Genomic DNA, 20491 nt, shown 5'->3' on the forward strand with positions numbered 1-20491 from the left:
CTCATCTTTACAGATGAAAGACAGCATCTTATCGTTGCTGTGTCAAACTGGTAAAGGCATCCTTTTCTAATGAGGTAAAGATGAAAAACATTAGTTTGGATGTGATAAAAACCAGACAGAAACCACTGCATAGGACTTTCAATTATTTAAGAAAGAAAAAGGAAACTTCCACTTAGACTCACATTCTCCTCTGTGCACACATGGGATCACTGGCTACTCTACTAAAGAGAGACGTCTATTTCATTACGGAATCTATGCATGTTATGTTTTCACAGCAAAGTTTTCAAAGGAAGTTACCAGGAACTAAAATGCAGAGTTCTTTCTTGCTTTCTTTGCCACCCATACTCTTTCTCTGCCTTTTTATTTGCTATAGTATCTTTCTTTTCTTTGAATATCCTAGTAATTCTTGTATCTAGAGTGTGTTCCTACAGGCACTAAGACAGATAAATTAGGGGGTTATTATTTGATTTACAAACAGACCTGCATTTAGGAAAGAATGCCCTCTGGGCTACTTCAGTAGTAAACTCCTCCAGACCCTCTCTCACCGTGTGGGTCCTGGAGAGCAGCCCCTGCATCACCTGTGAGCGTGTCAGGAATGCAGATTCCTGGAGCCCCTCCAGACATGGGGACTCAAAATCAGCATTTATACAGATCGCCATGTGGTCTATATGAACAGTAAACTTGAGCAACATTTATCTGGCCTATTATAAGACACAAACACGGACTGGGGGTTTGGGACTGGGACTGGGATATATGCACACTGAGGTGTACGGCGTGACGGCCCAGCAGGGACCTGCTGTGCAGCACAGAGAACACCACCCAGTGTTCTGTGATCGTCTACATGGGCGAAGAATCTGAAAGAGAATGAATGTGTGTATACGTGGGTGTAATGGAATCACTTTGTTGTACAGCAGAAATTATCACAACCTTATAAATCAACTATACTTCAATAAAACTTTAAAAATGAAAAAAGACAAATAAAATTACATATAAAAAATGTCTATGTATATGTATTTCCAAGAGCACCCTCTCTAAGCCGAGTGAAAGATATCACTACAAACCTATTACAGTAAAAACACAATTGGGGTGTTTCCGTTGTGGCTCATAGGTAACAAACCCGACTAGAATCCATGAAGATGCAGGTTCGATCCCTCACTTCGCTCAGTGGGTTAAGGATCTGGTGTTGCTGTAAGTTGTGGTGTAGGTCACAGATGTGGCCTGGATCCCGAGTTGCTGTGGTTGTGGTGTAGGTGGCAGCTGCAGCTCCCATTCGACTCCTAGCTGGGGAACTTCCATGTGCCTCAGGTGCGGCCCTGGGGGGGGCAGGGACCACATACACATACACACAGTTGGAAGAAACAGTAACTTAAATACCTAGTGTCATACTAAAACACCAAGAAATACACACTTCTAAATGTTGGGTTACATTTTTAAATGTATTCCATGAACCAGAATGACCCACAACACTTTCATTCTGTGGCGCTGAGGGAGGCCAACGTCAAAATGCAAAACCATGCTATCTGCCGCTTACAACACACGAGACCAGCACATTTTGTTCCTCTTTTGGTTTTATTTGTTTTTAAGAAAGGGGATGGTAATAGGAAATACTCTTGGAAAACAGCTACATTTTAGCTGTCTGTCTGCAAATTTACCTCCACTAGGCACCAAGAGCACTAAATGACTATCAGCTGTGGCATCTACAGGTTGGTCATTCAGGGTCCCCCAGGGCTTCTGTGGCATGATTAAGGCGGGGGCGGTGCATCAGCTAAAAAAAAAAAAGCAGTCAAACGAAGGCGTGTCAAACAGACAGACACAAAGACAGCATGATCCAACCCTGTCTGCCGTTAAACTCCTGGGTTTGGTGGCCTGAGAGACCGGCCGTGTAAGGGGGCCATTTTTAGTGACACTGGGACGGTCCTCCAGGAGAAACTGGTTGTCCTGAGCCCCTCGCTACAGGGTTGATCTATTTTCCCTCTGACTTCTGAGTTATCATTGGGTTCAAATGACTTCATGATGAGATTTTCAAGTCTTGGAGCCATTCTCCAAGCTTTTCTCCAATGCAGAAGAGGCCTTTACCTGGCTTTCAAAACAGAGGAAACTAAGTTGTCTGTGTAGCAAGCTTAATTTTCAGTTCCTCTGTGGCCACAGACTGTCCCATGCCCACAGGGATGCTCTGTCTGCAGACAGTTCAAAATATGCCCCCCAAACACAGAACACAGGCTGAAACCTAATTATAACCTTGTGCCCAAGGCACCCTGAGGAAGGTTCTTCTCCCCAAATAGCGGTTTTATGATTGGACGGTGATTATAAGTAGGTGAATGGTACGCATTCGGTGGATAACATCTTATCAGAAATTAATTCATAATGATAAAAACTCCTGACGCAGAGGGAAAACTCTTCAGTGAGGCCTTCAGAACAACTGACTCCCTCCCTCTGCACACACGCCTAACGATGCTTTAGAACAGTCTTGTTATATTAGTGGTGGAGTTCAATGGTATTAAAATTTGGGTCTGTATTTCTTTGCTGAACTGCATTGTCCAGCCAAGGAGTTCTCACACTTCAGTGTGCATGAAAACCACCATTGGAACCTGTTAAAATGCAGACTCCTGGGCCCACCCCCAGCAAATGTGTGTCTGTAGATCTGCTGCTGGGTGCAGCCACATAAGTTTTAACAGGCAATGCCAGTAATTCTAATGCAAGTGGTCCACAGACCACACGGCAGTACTGGTGATAAGGCATTTCGCTGAGAGAAAATAAACCGTGACCTTGGTAAAAAAGTTAAGAGAGGGAATGCTTTCACAGGTCCTTGAGTCAATCTATCTACAAAATTAAGAGGCTGAACACAGAGTTACCATAGGACCCAGCAGTTCCATGTCCAGTATGTACCCAAAGGAACGAAAAGCAGAGACTTGAACAAATACTTGCACATCAATGGTCATAGAAACACGACTCACAAGATCCAAAAGGTGCAAACAACCCAAGTATCCATCACTAACAAACAGATGTTTTTTAGATGTGGTATATATATCCCTTCACTGCAGTACTGTCCAGTCACGAAAGTGGAGTGACTGATGCGTGCGACACTATGGATGAGCTGTGGAAACATTAAGCTAAGTGAAGACAGTCAGACACACACAGAAACAACTATTGTATGGTTCCATTTATATGAGGCACCTACCACAAGCAAGCCGATAGAGGCAGAGGGTAGATTAACGTTTACCCAGAGCTGGAGGAAGAGGGAATTGGGAGCTATAGCTTAATGAGTACAGAGTTTCTCTTTGCAGTGATAAAAAAAAAATGTTGGAAATAGATGGTGGTGATGGCTGAACAACATTGTGAATGTACTTGACACCACCAGATTGTACACTTAAAAGTGGTCAAAAGAGAAAATGCTATGCAACATATATTTTGCCACAACTTTATACATAACACATGAATCTATATTTATATTATATACAATATGAAGTTATATATAATATATGAAAACTAAATACATGGAAAACCACTGAATTGCACATTTAAATGGATAAATTATATGGCATGTAAATTATATATATATATATATTTTTTTTTCTGTTTTGGCCGCCCCACAGCATATGAAGTTCCTGGGTCAGGGTTGGGCTGGGCATCAGATCTGAGCCACTGCAGCAACACCAGATCCTTCAACCCACTGTCTGGGGCCAGGGATCATACCTGGCTCTGCAGAGACACTGCTGATTCCCATTGTGCCACAATGGGAACTTCTGTAAATTACATCTTAATAAAGCTACTAAAAAAATTTTTACAGCAGACATGTGTACAGCATTGTAAATCAACTATAATAAAAAAATTTAATGAGCTGAGCCAGTTCCTCTCAAAAGTTCTTTCTAGTTTATCTATGGATCAGTTTATTCAGGTTGTCATTTCCCTGTGAATCCTACAGAAGATAATTATTTCTCTGTAATTAGAAGGGCTATTCCCTCTGTGAGAAATAAACCAGCTTGGCTTCTGCATGCTGTTCCCTCTGCGAGAAATAAACCAGCTTGGCTTCTGCATCAGTGTTGGGGTCTATTGTTTGTGGGTGATTGGGGGAGGGGGACATCAACCTTTAGTTTAACCAGGGCAGGAGGAGTCAGTACAGGAAATCTTTATAGCCCAAATGTGTTTTATGTAAATATGTATTCTGGAACCTAAGTATCCTCCTGTACCTTAATGATGGTTTGTCTTCAAAGGACTTCTTCTTCTCTGTGTCCCTTTCTCAGTGAATTCAGCCACTGCAAGACCTCAGCCGTCTCTTCCACTGCGTGAATGACTCCTGCTCTTCCTTCCAGCACCAGCCTTCTCTCTCCCGTGGATTCTACCTCCTCAAGTTCATTGTCTTCTTTCCATTGCCACATCCTTTCTCTCTTTTTTTTTTTTTTCTCATTTTTAAAAGTGTTATTGAAGCCTAAGTTGATTTACAATGGTGCCCACATCCCCTCTTTAGTTCAGGTCCTTAGAGTTACCTGCCTGGACGGCTTCAGCCTTTAACACACCTGGTTACTTATTCACACAACTGTTCTCAACAGTCACTGCCTCTGGAAGGGCAGAGGCCACGGTCACCGTCAGTCAGCACTGTGCCTCTAGACTAGGGCAGGGCCCAGCTCTCTGCAGGTGCTCAGTCACTGCTTCCTGACTCAGTAAAATCTGCGTCTATAACCTGAGCTCTACTGCCAAGTTCCAGAGGCCTGTGGTAATGCACTCACGCTCATCAAGGGAGTGACAGCTGGTAGGTAATCAACAAAGGAACATGTTCGGCTCTGTGCTGAGCGCCCAGGAGAGAAGACAACTGACCACCGAGTGCGGGAGACCAGCACACAGGGAATGACATAACACAGGGCGATAAATGAGACAGTGGTTGTATATGGAAATCAGTGGGAGCATTATTGTTGTGGCGGGGGGGAGGGATCATGGAATAACTGGGAAGGCAACTCCTTCTTTATCTTCCCACATTTTATAAGTTCTTTGAGGACAATTTTTATGGACAGTTTAACTCTCCTTTCTGCACCCTAAGGCAATGCTTGCAGATAATGAGAGTTCAACAAATATCTGTTGCACCAGGCGTGTTCATGCACGTCCTCAGGAACTTATTAGCTCTGGATATTCTTCTTCTGTGTGTGTGTGTGTGTGTGTGTGTGTGTGGGTGGGTGTGGGTGTGTGCGCGCACGCTTTTCAGGGCTGCACCCGTGGCACATGGAGGTTCCCAGGCTAGGGGTCCAATTGGAGCTACAGCTGCCTGCCTACACCACAGCCACAGCAACGCAGGATCTGAGCTGTGTCTGTGACCTACACCATAGCTCACGGCAACAATGGATCCTTAACCCACTGAGCAAGGCCAGGGATCAAATCTGCATCCTCACAGATACTAGTCAGGTTCGTAACCCGGTGGGCCACAGTGGGAATTCCCATAGGTTTTTTTTTTTTTCCCTCAAATTTTCATTTATATTTGAGTATAGTTGATTTACAAGGTTGTGTTAGTTTCAGGTTACAGCAAAGTAATTCAGTTATTTACATACATATATCCATTCTTTTTCAGATTCTTTTCCCATATAGGTTATCACAAAATATGGAGTCGAGTTCCCTGTGCTATCTAGCAGGTCCTTGCTGATTATCCATTTTATACATAGCAGTGTGTATCCATAGGCTTTTTCAGTTCCGCAAATATTTACTGACTAGCTCTGTCTTCAAGACACTCTGCTGGCTTCCCAGAGCAAAAAGGGAGACAGCACCAGCAGGAGCTGGGGACTCCGTCTCTTCTGCACTGAAATGCAGCCCCATCTTTTGCAAGAACAAACTCCCTGGGATTGCTGAAAGGGGCAGTCAAAGAAAAGTCCTAGCACTGATCCCCCACACTACCTGCCCTCAGGCCAAATCTTCCTGTTAGGGAAGTTCCACTAGAGAAGTATCCTGTCATCTTATTTCTAACTCCTTAAAACAAACAAACAAACAAACAAAAACCCTGGACATTCCCAGGGGATGCCGTTCCAATCCATTTAGCTTCTAAGAGCTTCCAGAGGATTAGAACTAGAAACTAGAGCAAAGACATCTTGGAGCTTTCAGCACCCTAAGACAATGCTTGCAGATAATAGTTCAATAAATTATCTGTTAAATAAATGAGGACAGAAGATCAAATGAGGCAGATCGCAACATCCAGCACCAAAGGCATTTGCGTATGCCCTTAGGAACCTGTTAGCTCCGGATATTCCTTATTTTATTGAAAGAAACAGAAACTGCTCCAAAATAGGTAGAGTCCTGATCAGGTTGGAAGGTGGGCAGGGTCCAATGGCCCCAGGAGACAGCTGTGGGAGATGTGACAGAGGTTATCACCGAGATGGCCCCACCGCCCACGACCGTGTTGGGTCACGCTCCAGGAGACCGCAGCTGTCACTGACCTGAGTGCTGGAAGGGGCTCTCCGGCTCCGAAGGACTTTCCGGGGAGGGAGGGTAGCCGCCAGTGCAAGGGGATGGCGGGAACGGGGGTCCCGGCGACGACGGGAAGGCGGGGCACGGAGGCTGCTGGAAGGAGTCGGGGTAGGTGGCGTTGTGCGGCATGAGCGGCTCGCTGTGCAGGGATGCGCTGCGGAACTTGGCCAGGAGGCTGAGCTGCGGGTTGTACTCGCTGTGTCTGGGCACCAGCACGGGAGGCAGCACTGGGAGGAGGAAGGAACCGGTCAGAACATGGGCTCGTGGGCGCAAAACAGAGGGGATGCTGGCTGCTCTGTGCATTTCTAGATGACCAAATTCTGCCTTTCCTTTGGGAAGGACCTGCCCAGCATTCTGTGTGCTCATCGTGACACCGTCCAGAAAGGTCCCTTTTCTTCCCCAAAAGGGAGCTTATGAATCAAACTAACACTCTGGCTTCTCTCCTCGTGGCCAAAAAAGGGAAAGTTTATATTATTACTATTATTATTATTATTATTAATTATTAGGCTGCCCAGCAGCATATGGAGTTCCCAGGCCAGGGATCGTATCTGAGCCACAATCGCAACCTACACCTCAGCTGTGGCAATGAGGAAGCCTTAACCCACGGTGCTGGACCATGGATCAAACCTGCGTCCCGGTGGTGCAAAGACACTGCCTATCCCAGCACAGTGGGAACTCCAACAAAAAGTTCAGAGGAGAATCATTCTGACGTCAGCCATCTATAAAGAAACTGCCTATTCATTCCTACAGCAGAAATGACCACAGCTGCCCTCTGACCTGGCCCTCTGGACAACCAACTGTTCAAGTCTTCCTTCCTTTGATCCTGCCCAAACAGTGGTCCCCCCACCCCAGGCAAAATCAGTTTCTCTCAGTTGCAAAGAAACCCCAAGTCATGCACAGAATATTTTTACTTTGGGAATCACGTTGAAGTATTTAGATAAACCAGCCTAAATTTTTTGGCTCCATATTGCTGGTAAGTAAAACCATTCTGTTTGTCTTTACCAGAAAGATTTAAAGGTAACTAAAAATCAAAGTAAAAGATAAACAGTGAATAATGATAAAGGTGAATAAGTAGATAATAGCAGCAATAGAGAACTTAAAAATACAGTTTGCTCATGTTAGTGTATTTCCTTCGGGCTCCACACTCTTAAAAGATTTCTGCTCCTGGGAGTTCCCTTCATGGCTCACCAGTTAACGAATCCTACTAGTATTCACAAGGACACAGGTTCAATCCCTGGCCCCATTCAGTGGGTTAAGGATCCTGCGTTGCTGTGAGCTGTGGTGTAGGTCACAGACACGGCTTGGATCTGGCGTTGCTGTGGCTGTGGCATAGGTCAGCGGCTGCAGCTCTGTTAGACCCCTAGCCTGGGAACCTCCATAAGCTGCAGGTATGGTCCTAAAAAGCAAAAAAAAAAAAAAGATTTATTCTCCTATACAAAAACGGGAGCAGATGCAATTCTCTGGAGCAAGCACTGTCCAGGCATTCCAAGCTCCTACTGACGTCTAAAGTGTTACAAGGCTTGTCAGAAAGACATTACTCCATCAGTGCTCTTGAGGGGCAACTTTGGACCAGTATAAGTTCCAGAAAGAGAAGCAAAGAACACAGAGGGAGGAAGCCATCAAAGGAATAATAGAAGACAACATCTCAGAGCTAAGAAAGGATCTATGTCATCCAATTGAAACAAGCCACAGAGCATACAGCCCAGTGAATGAAAAAAGACCCAGACCTAGTCATACCATCTTGAATTTCAAACATCTAAGGACAAACTGAATATTCTAAAAGCTCCCAAGGGATCACCTCAAAGTCACCTACAAGGACATGAGAAAACGACTTACAACTTCCCATCACCAATGCTGGACAGCAGAAGGCAAGGGACCAATGCTCTTCTAAGGGAAAATAATTCTTTCCCCAAATCCCACAATGGAAACAAGTAGAATAGCCAAAAAATAATATGAACTGTAAACCAAAAAATAGACTGAGAAGAGGAAGAAAGGAAGAAGTTAATATAAATTAGCTATATCCTCACCTTTTATGTTAGAGTCAATGAAATTATCTAAAAATGATAAATTTGGAAACAGATGGATATGCATATTATCTAGAGTTGTCTCTGTAATTTTTAGTAATAATAGAGGGAACTAGCTAAAGAACTAGGCAAGGATGATTAAAAATGGCTGTTTTTGGGAATTCCCGTCGTGGCACAGTGCAAAGAATCCGACGAGGAACCATGAGGTTGCAGGTTCGATCCCTGGCCTTGCTCAGTGGGTTAAGGATCTGGCGTTGCCGGGAACCGTGGTGTAGGGCACAGATGCAGCTCTGATCCTGCACTGCTGTGGCTGTGGTGTAGGCCAGCAGCTGTAGCTGCGATTAGACCCCTAGCCTGGGAACCTCCATAGCAGGTGTGGCCTTAAAAAAGAAAAAAAAAAAAGTTGCTTCTGGCAGTTCCCATTGTGGCTCAGTAGTAAGGAACCAGACTAGTATCCATAAGGATGTGGGTTCAATCCCTGGCCTTGATCAATGGGTTAAGGATCTGGCATTGCCATGAGCTATGGTGTAGGTCACCGGCACAGCTCAGATCTGGTGTTGCTGTGGTGTCATCTGGAAGCTGCAGCTCTGATTCATCCCCTAGCCTGGGAACTTCACATGCCATGGGCACAGCCCTAAAAAGCAAAAAAATTAAAAAATAATAAAAGCAAAAAAATTTTAAAAAAAGGTTGTTTCTGGAGACAGCTGCTGAAGCACTTGCTTCACATCACACTAGGCATTTGTTACCACCTGCAAGTACCGATAAAAGCTCTCAGAAAAAGTAAAGGTTTTGGAGTAAATAGACAACAACGAGAACTACACAGTAACAATAACATCCATCCAAAGCCCACCATTTATCCACTAGCATACATTTGTCTCTTCTTAACAAGCAATAATTTTCAGCTCTACAGGTTGACTATATACTCAAACAAGTAGATGAAAAGTTTCCAATTAAACCACTACAGATGAGGGTAACAGAGAAACAATTTCTTCCTCCTTCAGAAACCCGTAGTTGTGTACATCATCTTACGACACTATAAAACAAATAGTCAACATCACCGTGCAAAAAGGACCGGGATGGTAAGCCATTCACTCTTCTTGTATGTGTTCCATGAATACAGAAGAATAAAAAACTGACTTGTCTGAAAGTGAGGACCTGACACAGTAAGTGACATACGACTTCTTTTCAATGTTGCTCCTTTAACACGGTGTTAATAAGGTTCAAATAAACACTGATTTTTCCTTTTTGGAAGATTCACCCAGAATCAGCCCATATCATTCTGGGGACTTTCTCCAAACAGTCTCATCCCGTATCCGGGATGATGTGACTGTGAGAAGCATCCATGCACAAGCAGGTGACTTCCTTGAAAACAGTTTTACAACATGATGCAGGAGTTGGGAGCCTGAAAAGTCACCTCGCTAAGACTTCTGTAAGCTGGGCACAACTTACCCAGGGCTTCTGCAGGGTAAATTGAACCCAGGAGCCAGGCGGCAGGCTGACTCTAACCCCTGCCTGTCTTGCTAGACAGAACCGCCTCTTAACGGACCTGGGCCATTTCCCAGAGCTCGGGTGATTTCCAGCAACTCTTTCCTTGGCTGTCTTCAGACGCAGGTAGCAGATACCTCCACTACTTGAGCTTGGGGAAAGCGGCAGACAGTTTAGCTCAGCAGAGCTGAGTTCAAGAAGAGGGGGCGGGAAGGAGATGCTTATTTTTTACAGTTGATCATGTCAAGGCCATGCAGAGACTTTTTAAGAACTCATAGATGATTCCAAAATACCTCCAAATAAAACTGCCTTTTTCAAAATCACGCATAGCTTACATGTATACAGAAAAGAGATAGCTTGTCTAGATTTCTCTGACTACGAAATCGTGGATCAGTTCCTCCAAACTGAGCCTACCCCCACTCCTTGCCCTTCCTCTGGGGGTGCCTCACGTCTCTCCACCAGCTGGGACACGCTCTCTTAGCTCTTACAATAAACCACGGAGAAAACCCACCTGGCGTCTCCACTCGGCGATAGTGGTAGGGGTTAATGCACACCTCTTTCTGCTTGGAGCCAAACGGGAACTCACAGCACTCCAGGGGCTTCAACTCATGGTGAGACTGGAGATCGGGCCAACGCCACACTCGGCAGTAAATGACGTGGGGCAGACCCTTGCGGTGGGAGACCTGCAGCCGCCCGTCCAGGGAGCGGGGAATCGTCACGCACTTGCTGGGCTGCCCTGGGCAGCTGAGGGCCCTCTCCAGCTCGTCCATGGCTCCTTTCTTTTTCTTTAACTTCTTCACTAAAGAGTCCACCGCCTTCTCCGCCCACTTTTCCTCTTCATCTCCTTGCTTCCAGCCGAGCAGTCTCTTCACTGCGGGGCTGGTGAAGGAGAAGAGGGAGCTGATGGGGGTGCTGGAGTGCATAAGAGGCGCACTGCGGGCGTCCAGCGAAGCTGTGAACTGGACCCGAAGCCCTTCACGGCCCGAGGGAAATAAGCAAGGACACCTTCCAGGATGTCATAGGTGCCAACTCGCCAGGGACGTCATAAGTCTTCCCTTTCTTCTGGAAGGAACTGGGACCAATTTTGGCTGCGAAGTGGATTTTCTCCTAAGGCCTGGAATGGGCTGCCCAACTCTAATTAAAAAAAACCAAAAACAAAAACACAGGATTAGAGACTTTCAAAAAATGCTAAAGGTTGGATGTACAGGAGAAAATATTCTTCAAATGTTTTAGACTTGAAAACTCTTAGTCATCTTTGACTCTTCCCTCTCCTTAATTCCCTATATCCAAGTCTTGTTAATTCTGCCTTTGAATTGTTTTTCACATTTTGAACCTTTCTGTCCATTTCTGCCAACATCTGGTCCCTGCCCCACCTTCCCAGTCCCCTTCAATACTGCAGCACCTCTAATTAGGCCCTCTCCTCCAGTGCTAACCCATGTATTTCCAAAGACAACTTTTAACAAGTCCTTTTCCTGTCTGGGAAATTACAGTGGCTTCCTGGTTTCGCAAGTGTAAGCTTTCCTGCCTGGGTTTCTAGGGCCTCTGTGATCTTTCCTCCACATGCTCATGACACTTCCTCTCTCATTTATAGTCTGCACAAGTGACAAGACTTCATTGAGCAAAATATACACATAAATAACTGAAAAAGAAAAACAAAGCAGGAACATTAATAATCTCACTTATGTCATATATTCCTCCAAGTTCCTCTAGAGGACAGTGGCTCTCAAAAGTGTGGCCCGAGGACCCCTGGGGATGAGCAGTCAGTCCTTTCTTTCCCAGCTACACATCTGTGTGTGCTGGATTCTCCCCATGACTTAGACCCAAACAACAAACCACAGATTGAATGCAGGAGCAGATGTGAGAATCCAAGTGTCATACAGAAAACCAGGCATTAAAGAGACTTGCACAAATATAAAATGATAATACCTTTGGTACTATCTGGGAGAAAAATCTTCTGGTGTTTCTTTTCTTCTTCTTCTTCTTTTTTTTTTTTTTGGCTGCACTTGGGGCATAGAGAAGTTCCTGGGCTAGGGATTGAATCCAAGCCACAGTTGTGACCTACACCACAGCTGTGACAATGCCAGATCCCTAACCCACTGTACTGGGTCAGGGATCGAACCTGTGACTCCAAAGTGACCCAAGCCACTGCACAGACAACACCACATCCTTAACCCACTGAACCACAGCAAGAACTCCCCCAAAATCTAGTTTTTTAAAGGAAAAATGTTTATGTTAATGTGTAATGCGTTTATTGTTGTATTTTAATCAATCAGTAAATATTTTTAAGTTACTCACATTTAGTTCCTAAAATGATTTTTTAAAAAATTGATAGACATAAGTCACATCAACAAAGGTTCTTTAGAGTTCTCAATAATTCTCAAAAGTAAAAGGGGGGGGGCATAAGACCAAAAGGTTCTAGAAGCTTCACTCAGTCACATACACAGGCGTCCACAAAAATGCACTGCTGTCACATTAGTTATTCTCCCTGAAAATCAGTTGAATTCTTCTTTGCCCTCTCATCCAAAGGAGACATTCCTTCCCAGTTATTCAGCAGTCCCATTTAAATTTCCTGAGGTAGAACTGCATTTCCTTTCCTGCGAAATAGCTGGCTTAAACAAAACCCTCCCTTCTTCCAGATTTTAGAAACCCTACCTTATGCACATGTAAAGTGGCTGTTGGTAATCTTTTGGAGTGAGCTGACTCGTTTTAGCATCTTAGAATCAACCCAGCTCATCATCTCCAACAACTGCTTGTTCAATACGCATTAAACATACTTTTCTCCTTTGCTTCCTTGGAGGGAAAGCTGCACCTTCCTGGTGGGAAAGTTACCGCCCCTCTTTAAACAAAGGTGCTACCACAACCCCTGCTCATCAGGCAGCTCAGTGAGGAGGAGGGCAGCCTGGTTACACAAAAGTTGGTGACGTTCAATAAATACGAAGCAACACTTACCTTATTTTATTCCTCAGACAGATTAGTCAGCATTGTACGGAGAGAGGTAAATTAGGGTGAAAAAGAGAGTTAAGGGCTTGATAGCTGTTCTTTTTCTCTTGGCAGTTTGACTTACACTCAGTTTTATTTGGAAAGGTTGATTTTGTGGCTTAACAATCATGAATTTATGAAGTATAGTTAAGTCACTCTGTTGGAGCTCTGTTTACTTAATTGAGACAAGCTGCCTTAAAGCAGTGGTTGAAAAGAGTCAGGAGCTCTGAAGAGGAAAAGTAACACAGAATAATCTGAACCCCTTTGAATTCTGCTTAGTTTCACAGGGGGGTTGTTATTAGTAAATTGTGGCATAAATCTTTAGGCCTAGGTCAGCAGTAGAAAATGTTATTTATATAAGACGTTCAGCAGAGTTAAACTAAATGCACCCTTTAAAAAACTTCTGCTCCATGAAACAAATAACAGTTCTCTAAACCAGCGTTTGTTTGTTGTTATTTTAACTGAGGGCTCCTATCTATTTATGGCCTGTGAAATCAATTTATTGGAACAAAATGGTTTTTGTAAAAACAATAAAATAGACCACATTGCAAGGTAATGAACAAAGACAGGATAGGGGAGTTCCCATCGTGGCACAGCAGAAACGAATCCGACTGGGAACCATGAGGTTTTGGGTTTGATCCCTGGTCTTGCTCAGTGGTTAGGGATCCACAGTGCTGCTGTGGCTGTGGTATAGGCCAGCATCTGTAGCTCCGATTTGACCCCTAGTCTGGGAACCTCCATATGCTGCGGGTGTGGCCCTAAAAAGACAAAATACCAAACAAAAACAAAAACAAAACAAAGAAAGAATAGGTATTATCTTTTTTTGCCTTTTTTTGTCTTTTTTTTTTTTTTTTGTCTTTTGCTCCCGCGGCACGTGGAGGTTCCCAGGCTATCGGTCGAATCGGAGCTATAGCTGCCAGGCTACGCCCGAGCCACAGCAACTCTGGATCCGAGCTGTGTCTGCGACCTACAACACAGCTCACGGCAACGCTGAACCCCTAACCCACTGATGGAGGCCGGGGACTGAACCTGCGTCCTCTTGGATGCCAGTCAGATCCATTTCCGCTGAGCCACGACGGGAACGCCCATTACATTTTTTCATTCGGAGGTAGGTGTTCTGTGAGTGTGTGTGGGCAGTGTGTGTGTGTACATGTGCAAGTGCTGAGGGTCACCATGCAAAGTTTGTTTGTTATTACGGGTTACAATCCAAAAGTGTGTGAAAAGTATTACTCCTAAAGCATACACTTCCTCGAAGCCTGTCTGTTTGAGGGTCACCTGGATGAGTGACTTCCAGGGGCCCGTCCCTCCTCGTTGCCTGGGGAAATCCCAGCCACCCTGGCTCTGCTGTCTGATCTCACCCACATTCCACATCTTTATGAGTCTCTCAGTGGCTCCAAAACTATGATTTTATTGCCACAAGACACAGCTCCTGTCCCATTACACAAACGCCCGTCCACTGGGGGAGGCCTTGGAGAATCAAATTAAGAATCTTAGAGTAATAAACAACAAATTCATAGTAGTGATCTCTGGGTAGGGAAGGAAAAGTGTACATATATATTTATATGTACATGTGTGGGCTTATACACAACTGAATTACTGCGCTGTACACTTGAAACTAACACAACACTGTAAATCAATTATACCTTAATAAAAATTTTAATAAAAACATGAATTAAAAATATATATTTAGGTCCTGTAAAGAAAAGTTAACGTTTTAATGAAGCTGGTTGGGGGGTCTGCAGATGTTCAAAATATGATGCTCTACACTTGTTTGATATCTTTTTTAAATGTGAAAAAATGAATCAGAGTTCCCGCTGCAGAGCAGTGGGTTAAGAAATCAAGAGTTCCTGCTATGGAGCAGCAGGTTAAGAATCTGACGGCAGCATCTCAGGTTGCTGTGGAGCCATGGGTTCAATCCCTGGCCTGGCACAGTGGGTTAAAGGATCTGGTGCTGCTGCAGCTGAGGCCTGAATTAAATCCCTGGTCTCGGAATTTCCATATGCCGGGGGTGTGGCCATTAAAAAAAAAAAGATACCTAATTTGGCAGATGAAGATACTTTTCTAATACATTTTTTGTGGTTAAATTCTCACTTTTCTAAGGAAATTGTGTATCTTGGCATAGATCAACTGCACGACCTTGGGCGAGTCACATGGACGCTCCAGGGCCCCTCATTTCCTCAACTGCGGATCAAGAGGGGGCTGGGGCTCACTGGGACGGTCTGTCGGGCGATGGCTACATGGGATTACGTGACGCCCTCAGTTCTTGACGCTATGTAGCTACCCCAAGGGGGAGCCCATCACCCATGACGCTCTACTGCACGGGGCCAGGCAAAATAATTTCTTCTTCCCACGGTGGTCAAATCAACCCCTTTAATGACAAATGCCATCTATCAGCACAACACAGGGCCCCCATTTCTCCTCGGTGCTTTCTCTCTGGCATTATTTTTTATCACCACTGGAGAATAAGAGTGGAAATGTACAGTTGGCGTGACTGTGTTTGCCACTGTTTGTGGCACCATCATCAAGGCCTTCAGACTATTAAACATCCACAAGCACCATCTGGTGCCCATGACAGCTCTCCTCCTTTGCGCAGAAGGAAAAGAGCACCACGACCGTGCCTTCTCCGGGTCACTTGTGGTCCACATCACACACTCACGGCGCAAAAACCATACTGTTCTTTCTTTTTCCGGCATCGGAGTTTTACAATAAACCCCAACTAAGAAAGCAAAACAACTTCTCATTTTCAAGTTTTAAAAAAAATAAACAGGACCATGTGAGAGAAAGCAGCCCTGACCACACGTACACACCATGATTTAACTGCACATCATTTCATACTAAAATCCAATTTGCCAGGCTGGGTAAAAGCAGGGGAGATGTGAGGTTTTTATTCTTAAGCTGTCAGTTTAAATCCAACTCCTGTTAGCAGTCACTCAAGATTATTTCCACTTACTTGGCCTCACTGGAAGATTCAATTGATGAATTCCATTCTGAAGAAAATAAAATTCACAAAATACTGTTTAAGATGGGTGTGTTGGCTGTCTGCTCTGCAGCATGTATTAGCACTGGACACATGGAACCACTGAACAAGCCTTCATGGGCATTGCTTCTGGCTCAACATGGTCAAGAAAAGTCTACACCACCCGCAAGGCTGTACATACAGCCCAGTCAGCCCGCAGTGTCCATTCTGCAAGGTCCTCCTCCAGAAACACTCATGACAGAACATTGCTATTTCATTAATTGTTTTGTGTTTGAATTTTTCAGCCTTATCAATCTGGACCCTCTATTCCATGGCCAGCATTAAGTACACCTTGGTATCCCCTCCATAAGACAGTTTATTTCAGAAATTTAAAATCTGAACACACTTGCCCAAGGAAATTTAATCCCCTTAAAGAAACAGACTGTTTCCCTGACTACTCTCACAGCACTTTTTGTAAACCAGCAATTAATATGGCATTTAACATCTTCTAAAACACACCCCAAAGAACATCTGTCTAGAATATGTGCCTGTGGCTGCTATTATCACCACTGGCACATACATATATCATATCTGTACACACTTGAAGAGAAACCAGGCTTAAAACACACAGACACACAAATACCTAGATGTTTATCTGATTAATTCAGATTTGTCCTCATTTAAACTAGCCTGCCATCCCTGTATGTTTCCAATGAGTGACAATCACAAGTTTGCCTCACAAAGCATAAGAAACCACCTCATACATGTACAATTTAAAATTCTTGGATAAACATGCCAGCTGATGGATAAACATGGAATTGGTGTGATGATTTCACGTTCTGAGAAAGAGGTTTTTCTGTTTTCAGAGACTTCCTGCAAGTCTGTGAGAGGGTACTTCCCATTCACCAGTCCCTCAGTGAGGGCAGAATACCTCCTGCCTGCAGAGTCAGAGGGTGATGACAGACAGGCATCTTTATGATGGGGGCTTCCATGGCAGGGTTTCAGGGCACCTTTGGACATCTGAATTGTCTGATCATTTGGGGTAATTGTGCAAATCTGGATTTTTCTAGGGAGACAGTCCAACAGTCCATGGATATTTTTCTTCAAATTCTTAAAAGAACTTGTGACAATCAAAAGATTTTAAAAAAAAGAAAACCCACTGAATTAGAAGAAGAGGAAAAAGAGAAAGAATGAGCAAGATGGGGAAGAAACTGAAGAGGACAGCTAACTATTCTGACTCCATTAGGTGCTGGGGGAGAGCCTTTAAAAAGACTAGAGGAAGAGGATTCTAAGAAGATGGCAGAGTATGAAACACCAGGAATCTGCCTCCCTATCCAGACAACTATTACATTAGTAGAATCTGTCTAATGTAATTATTTTCAAACTATGGAGTCAACTGAAAGCTTGTAACTTTGAAGACTTGGGTGGTAAATTGTGGCTAACTGGGGCCAAATTCAGTTCTTACCAGGAGAAGTCATCTAGTCCATATCTCTTGGCAGCAGCTTGCACAGCTTCCATTGGGAGCCAAAGCAGGCAAAAAGGACCCCATCCTCCAGAGATCAGGGATATGGGCTCAGATCACTGACTGCTATTTCTGATGACAGATGTGCAAACAAACTGGAGGGCAGCCATTGATCTTGCACCTCCCACAACTGTTGAAAGCCCCTCGCCCTCTGGTTGAAGTGACTTCCAGGGGACCTAAAGGGCTGACACCTTTTCTCCACCTCACCCCCTTTTGTTTATCTTTTTCTCCTTTTGGGATCTAGACATTAAAGACTAGGACAATTTAATGAGCTAGAAAATTAAAAACAAGCTAAACTCAAAGCTAGTAAAGGGAAGAAATAATAAAGATTAGAACAGAGATAAACAAAACAGAGAACAGAAAATCAATAGAAAAAAAATCAATGAAACCAAACTACTGATTCTACAGAAATAAAATGTTATAAAAGAATACTATGAACAAACAACCATACTCTAACAAATTAGATAACCCACAGAAAGTGGAGAAAAAATAGAAAATCTAAATAGATCTGTCACTAGAAGGAGACTGAACAAGTCAAAAATCTCCCAACAGAGTCCAGGATGGAATGAATTCACTGGGGAATTCTACCATAAGCTTAAAGAATTAATACCAATCCTTTTGAAACTTTTCCAAAAATTGAAGAGGGAACATTTCTCACTCCATGAAGCCAGGATTATCCTGAAACCAAAGCCAACAAAGGCACTTCAAGGGAGTACCTGTTGTGGCTCAGCAGTAACGAACCCACCTGGTAACCATGAGGATGCAGGTTCAATCCCTGGCCTTGCTGAATGGATTAAAGATCTGCATTGCCATGAGCTGTGGTATAGGTCACAGATGCAGCTTGGATCCTGCATTGCTGTGGCTGTGGCAGAGACCACTGACTGTGGCTCCAAATCGACCCCTAGCTCAGGAATGACCATATGCCACAGATGTGGCCCTTAGAAATAATAATTAAAAAAAAGATTAAAAAAAAAAACCAAAGGCACTACAAGAATAGAAAACTATTCCAATATGGTTATAAACATCAATGCAAATATTCTCATTAAAATATTAACAAATTGAATCCAGCAGCATATCAAAGGAATTATATACCATAACCAAGTGGGACTTATTCCTGGAATGCAAGGATGGTTCAACACATAAAAATCAATCAATGTGATACCATATTAATAGGAAGGAAGGGAAAAAACACATGATCATCTCAACTGATGCAGAAAAGGCATGTGAAAACCTTCAACACCTTTTCATGAGAAAACACTCAACAAACTAGGAATAAAGGAAACTATTTCAACATAATAAATTCCATATATAAAAAGCCCACAGCAAACATACTCAGTGATGAAGCACTGAAAGCTTTTCCTCTAAGATCAGGAACAAGGATGCTGGCTTTTGTCACTTCTCTTCAACCTAACACTGGAAGTTCTAACCAAAACAATTTGGCAAGAAAGAGAAAATAAAAGGCATCCAAATTAGAAATAAAGAAGTGAAATTATCTGTTTGCTGATGGCATGATCTTATACATAGACAACCTTAATGATTCTATACACAAACCTTAATGATTCTATACACAACCTTAATGATTCTATACACAAATGATTCTATTCTAAAAATTTGTTATTAGAATAACTAAAATCACCAAAGTGGAAGGATACGAAGTCAACACATAAAAATCATTTGCATTTCTCTTCACTAAAAATGAACGATCTGAAAAAGAAATTACAAAACAATCCCATTTCCATCAGTATCAAAAAGGATAAAATACTTAGATTTATTCACCTACCAAGGAGGTGAAACACTCGTACAATAAAAACAACAAAGCATTGCTGAAAGAAATGAAAGAAGACATAAGTAAATGGAAACACACCCTATGTTCATGGATTGGAAGACTTAATATTGCTAAGACATCAGTACTACCCAGAGTGATCCCAATAAAGTGTTTTTGCAGAAATAAGAAAATTCCTTTAAAAATTCATATGAAATCTCAACGACTCTGAAGTTCAGGTCTTTTGAGCATGAGCTTCCTCTTCTCTCGGCTTGGCCCTGCAATAAACACTGTATTTTTCTTTACCATAACCTGGTGTCAACAGATTGGCTTTGCTGTACATTGGGTGAGTGGATCCAAGTTTGGTTTGGTAACAAGAAGAGAAAGTGCCATCTTCTCCAGAAGCTGTGGAATGAGAATCCTAGGCATAAGTTCTAACAGATGTTCTTTCATGTTTTTAAGATAGAGCTTCCAGAGAGTGTCTTACAGAACGAGAGGAAGTAATCATTAAAAAAAAAAAAAAAGGAGAGAGGGAGTTTCTGTTGTGGCTCAGCAGTAATGAACCCAACTAGTGTCTATGAGGATGTGGGTTCAATCTCTGAACTTGCTCAGGTTAAGAATCCAGGGGAGTTCCCGTCGTGGCGCAGTGGTTAACGAATCTGACTAAGAACCATGAGGTTGAGGGTTCGGTCCCTGCCCTTGCTCAGTGGGTTAACGATCCGGCGTTGCCGTGAGCTGTGGTGTAGGTTGCAGATGTGGCTCGGATCCCGCATTGCTGTGGCTCTGGCGTAGGCCGGCGTCAACAGCTCCAATTAGACCCCTAGCGTTGCCATGTGCATTGCCTGAGCAGATGCGGCTCAGGTCTGGAGTTGCTGTGGCTGTGGCTGGCAACTAGTTCTAATTCGATTCCTATCCTGGGAACTTCCATATGCTGCAAGTATGGCCCTAAAAAGCAAAAAAAAAACAAAAAAAAAAGGAGAGAAATTCCCCTTGTAGCACAGCGGGTTAAGGACCCAGCCTTGCTGCAGCTGTGGCGCTGGCCACAACTGTGATGCAGGTTCAATCTCCGGCTTGTGAACTTCCACATGCCACAAGTGTGGCAAACAAAAATAAGTAAATAAATAAAAATGAATTCGTATTGCAAAAGATAGAGGGAGTGGGACCACAGAAAGGAAGGGGGGAGAACAAAGGCAGATACGGGTGGGTTTGTCCATCTGGTCACTGGAAGGCCAGGGGCATTACCTCTCAAAGAGTCTGATGTCTTGATGAAGCTTGAGTAATACTAGGAGGAGGACATGTGAGAGATTTGAGGAGCAAGGAAA

At 43.6% G+C, this 20491-nt stretch overlaps 1 protein-coding gene across 4 annotated transcripts in view; it reads right to left on the bottom strand.

Annotated features, from left to right (window-relative positions):
* The window catches only part of SMAD9 (SMAD family member 9), a 64509-nt gene that overhangs the window by 13411 nt on the left and 30607 nt on the right, over positions 1–20491 (bottom strand). For all 4 annotated transcript variants that reach the window (XM_047756024.1, XM_047756026.1, XM_047756025.1 and 1 more), the window contains 2 exons: positions 10462–11084; positions 6411–6668 (listed from right to left, as the gene is read on the bottom strand). In XM_047756024.1, coding sequence (XP_047611980.1) covers positions 6411–6668; positions 10462–10873 — 670 coding nt within the window. In that variant the 5' untranslated portion in view covers positions 10874–11084. The remainder of the gene's footprint in view (positions 1–6410; positions 6669–10461; positions 11085–20491) is intronic.

The sequence above is a fragment of the Phacochoerus africanus genome, chromosome 13 (genome assembly GCF_016906955.1).
Source record: "Phacochoerus africanus isolate WHEZ1 chromosome 13, ROS_Pafr_v1, whole genome shotgun sequence".
Classification (NCBI taxonomy): domain Eukaryota; kingdom Metazoa; phylum Chordata; class Mammalia; order Artiodactyla; family Suidae; genus Phacochoerus; species Phacochoerus africanus.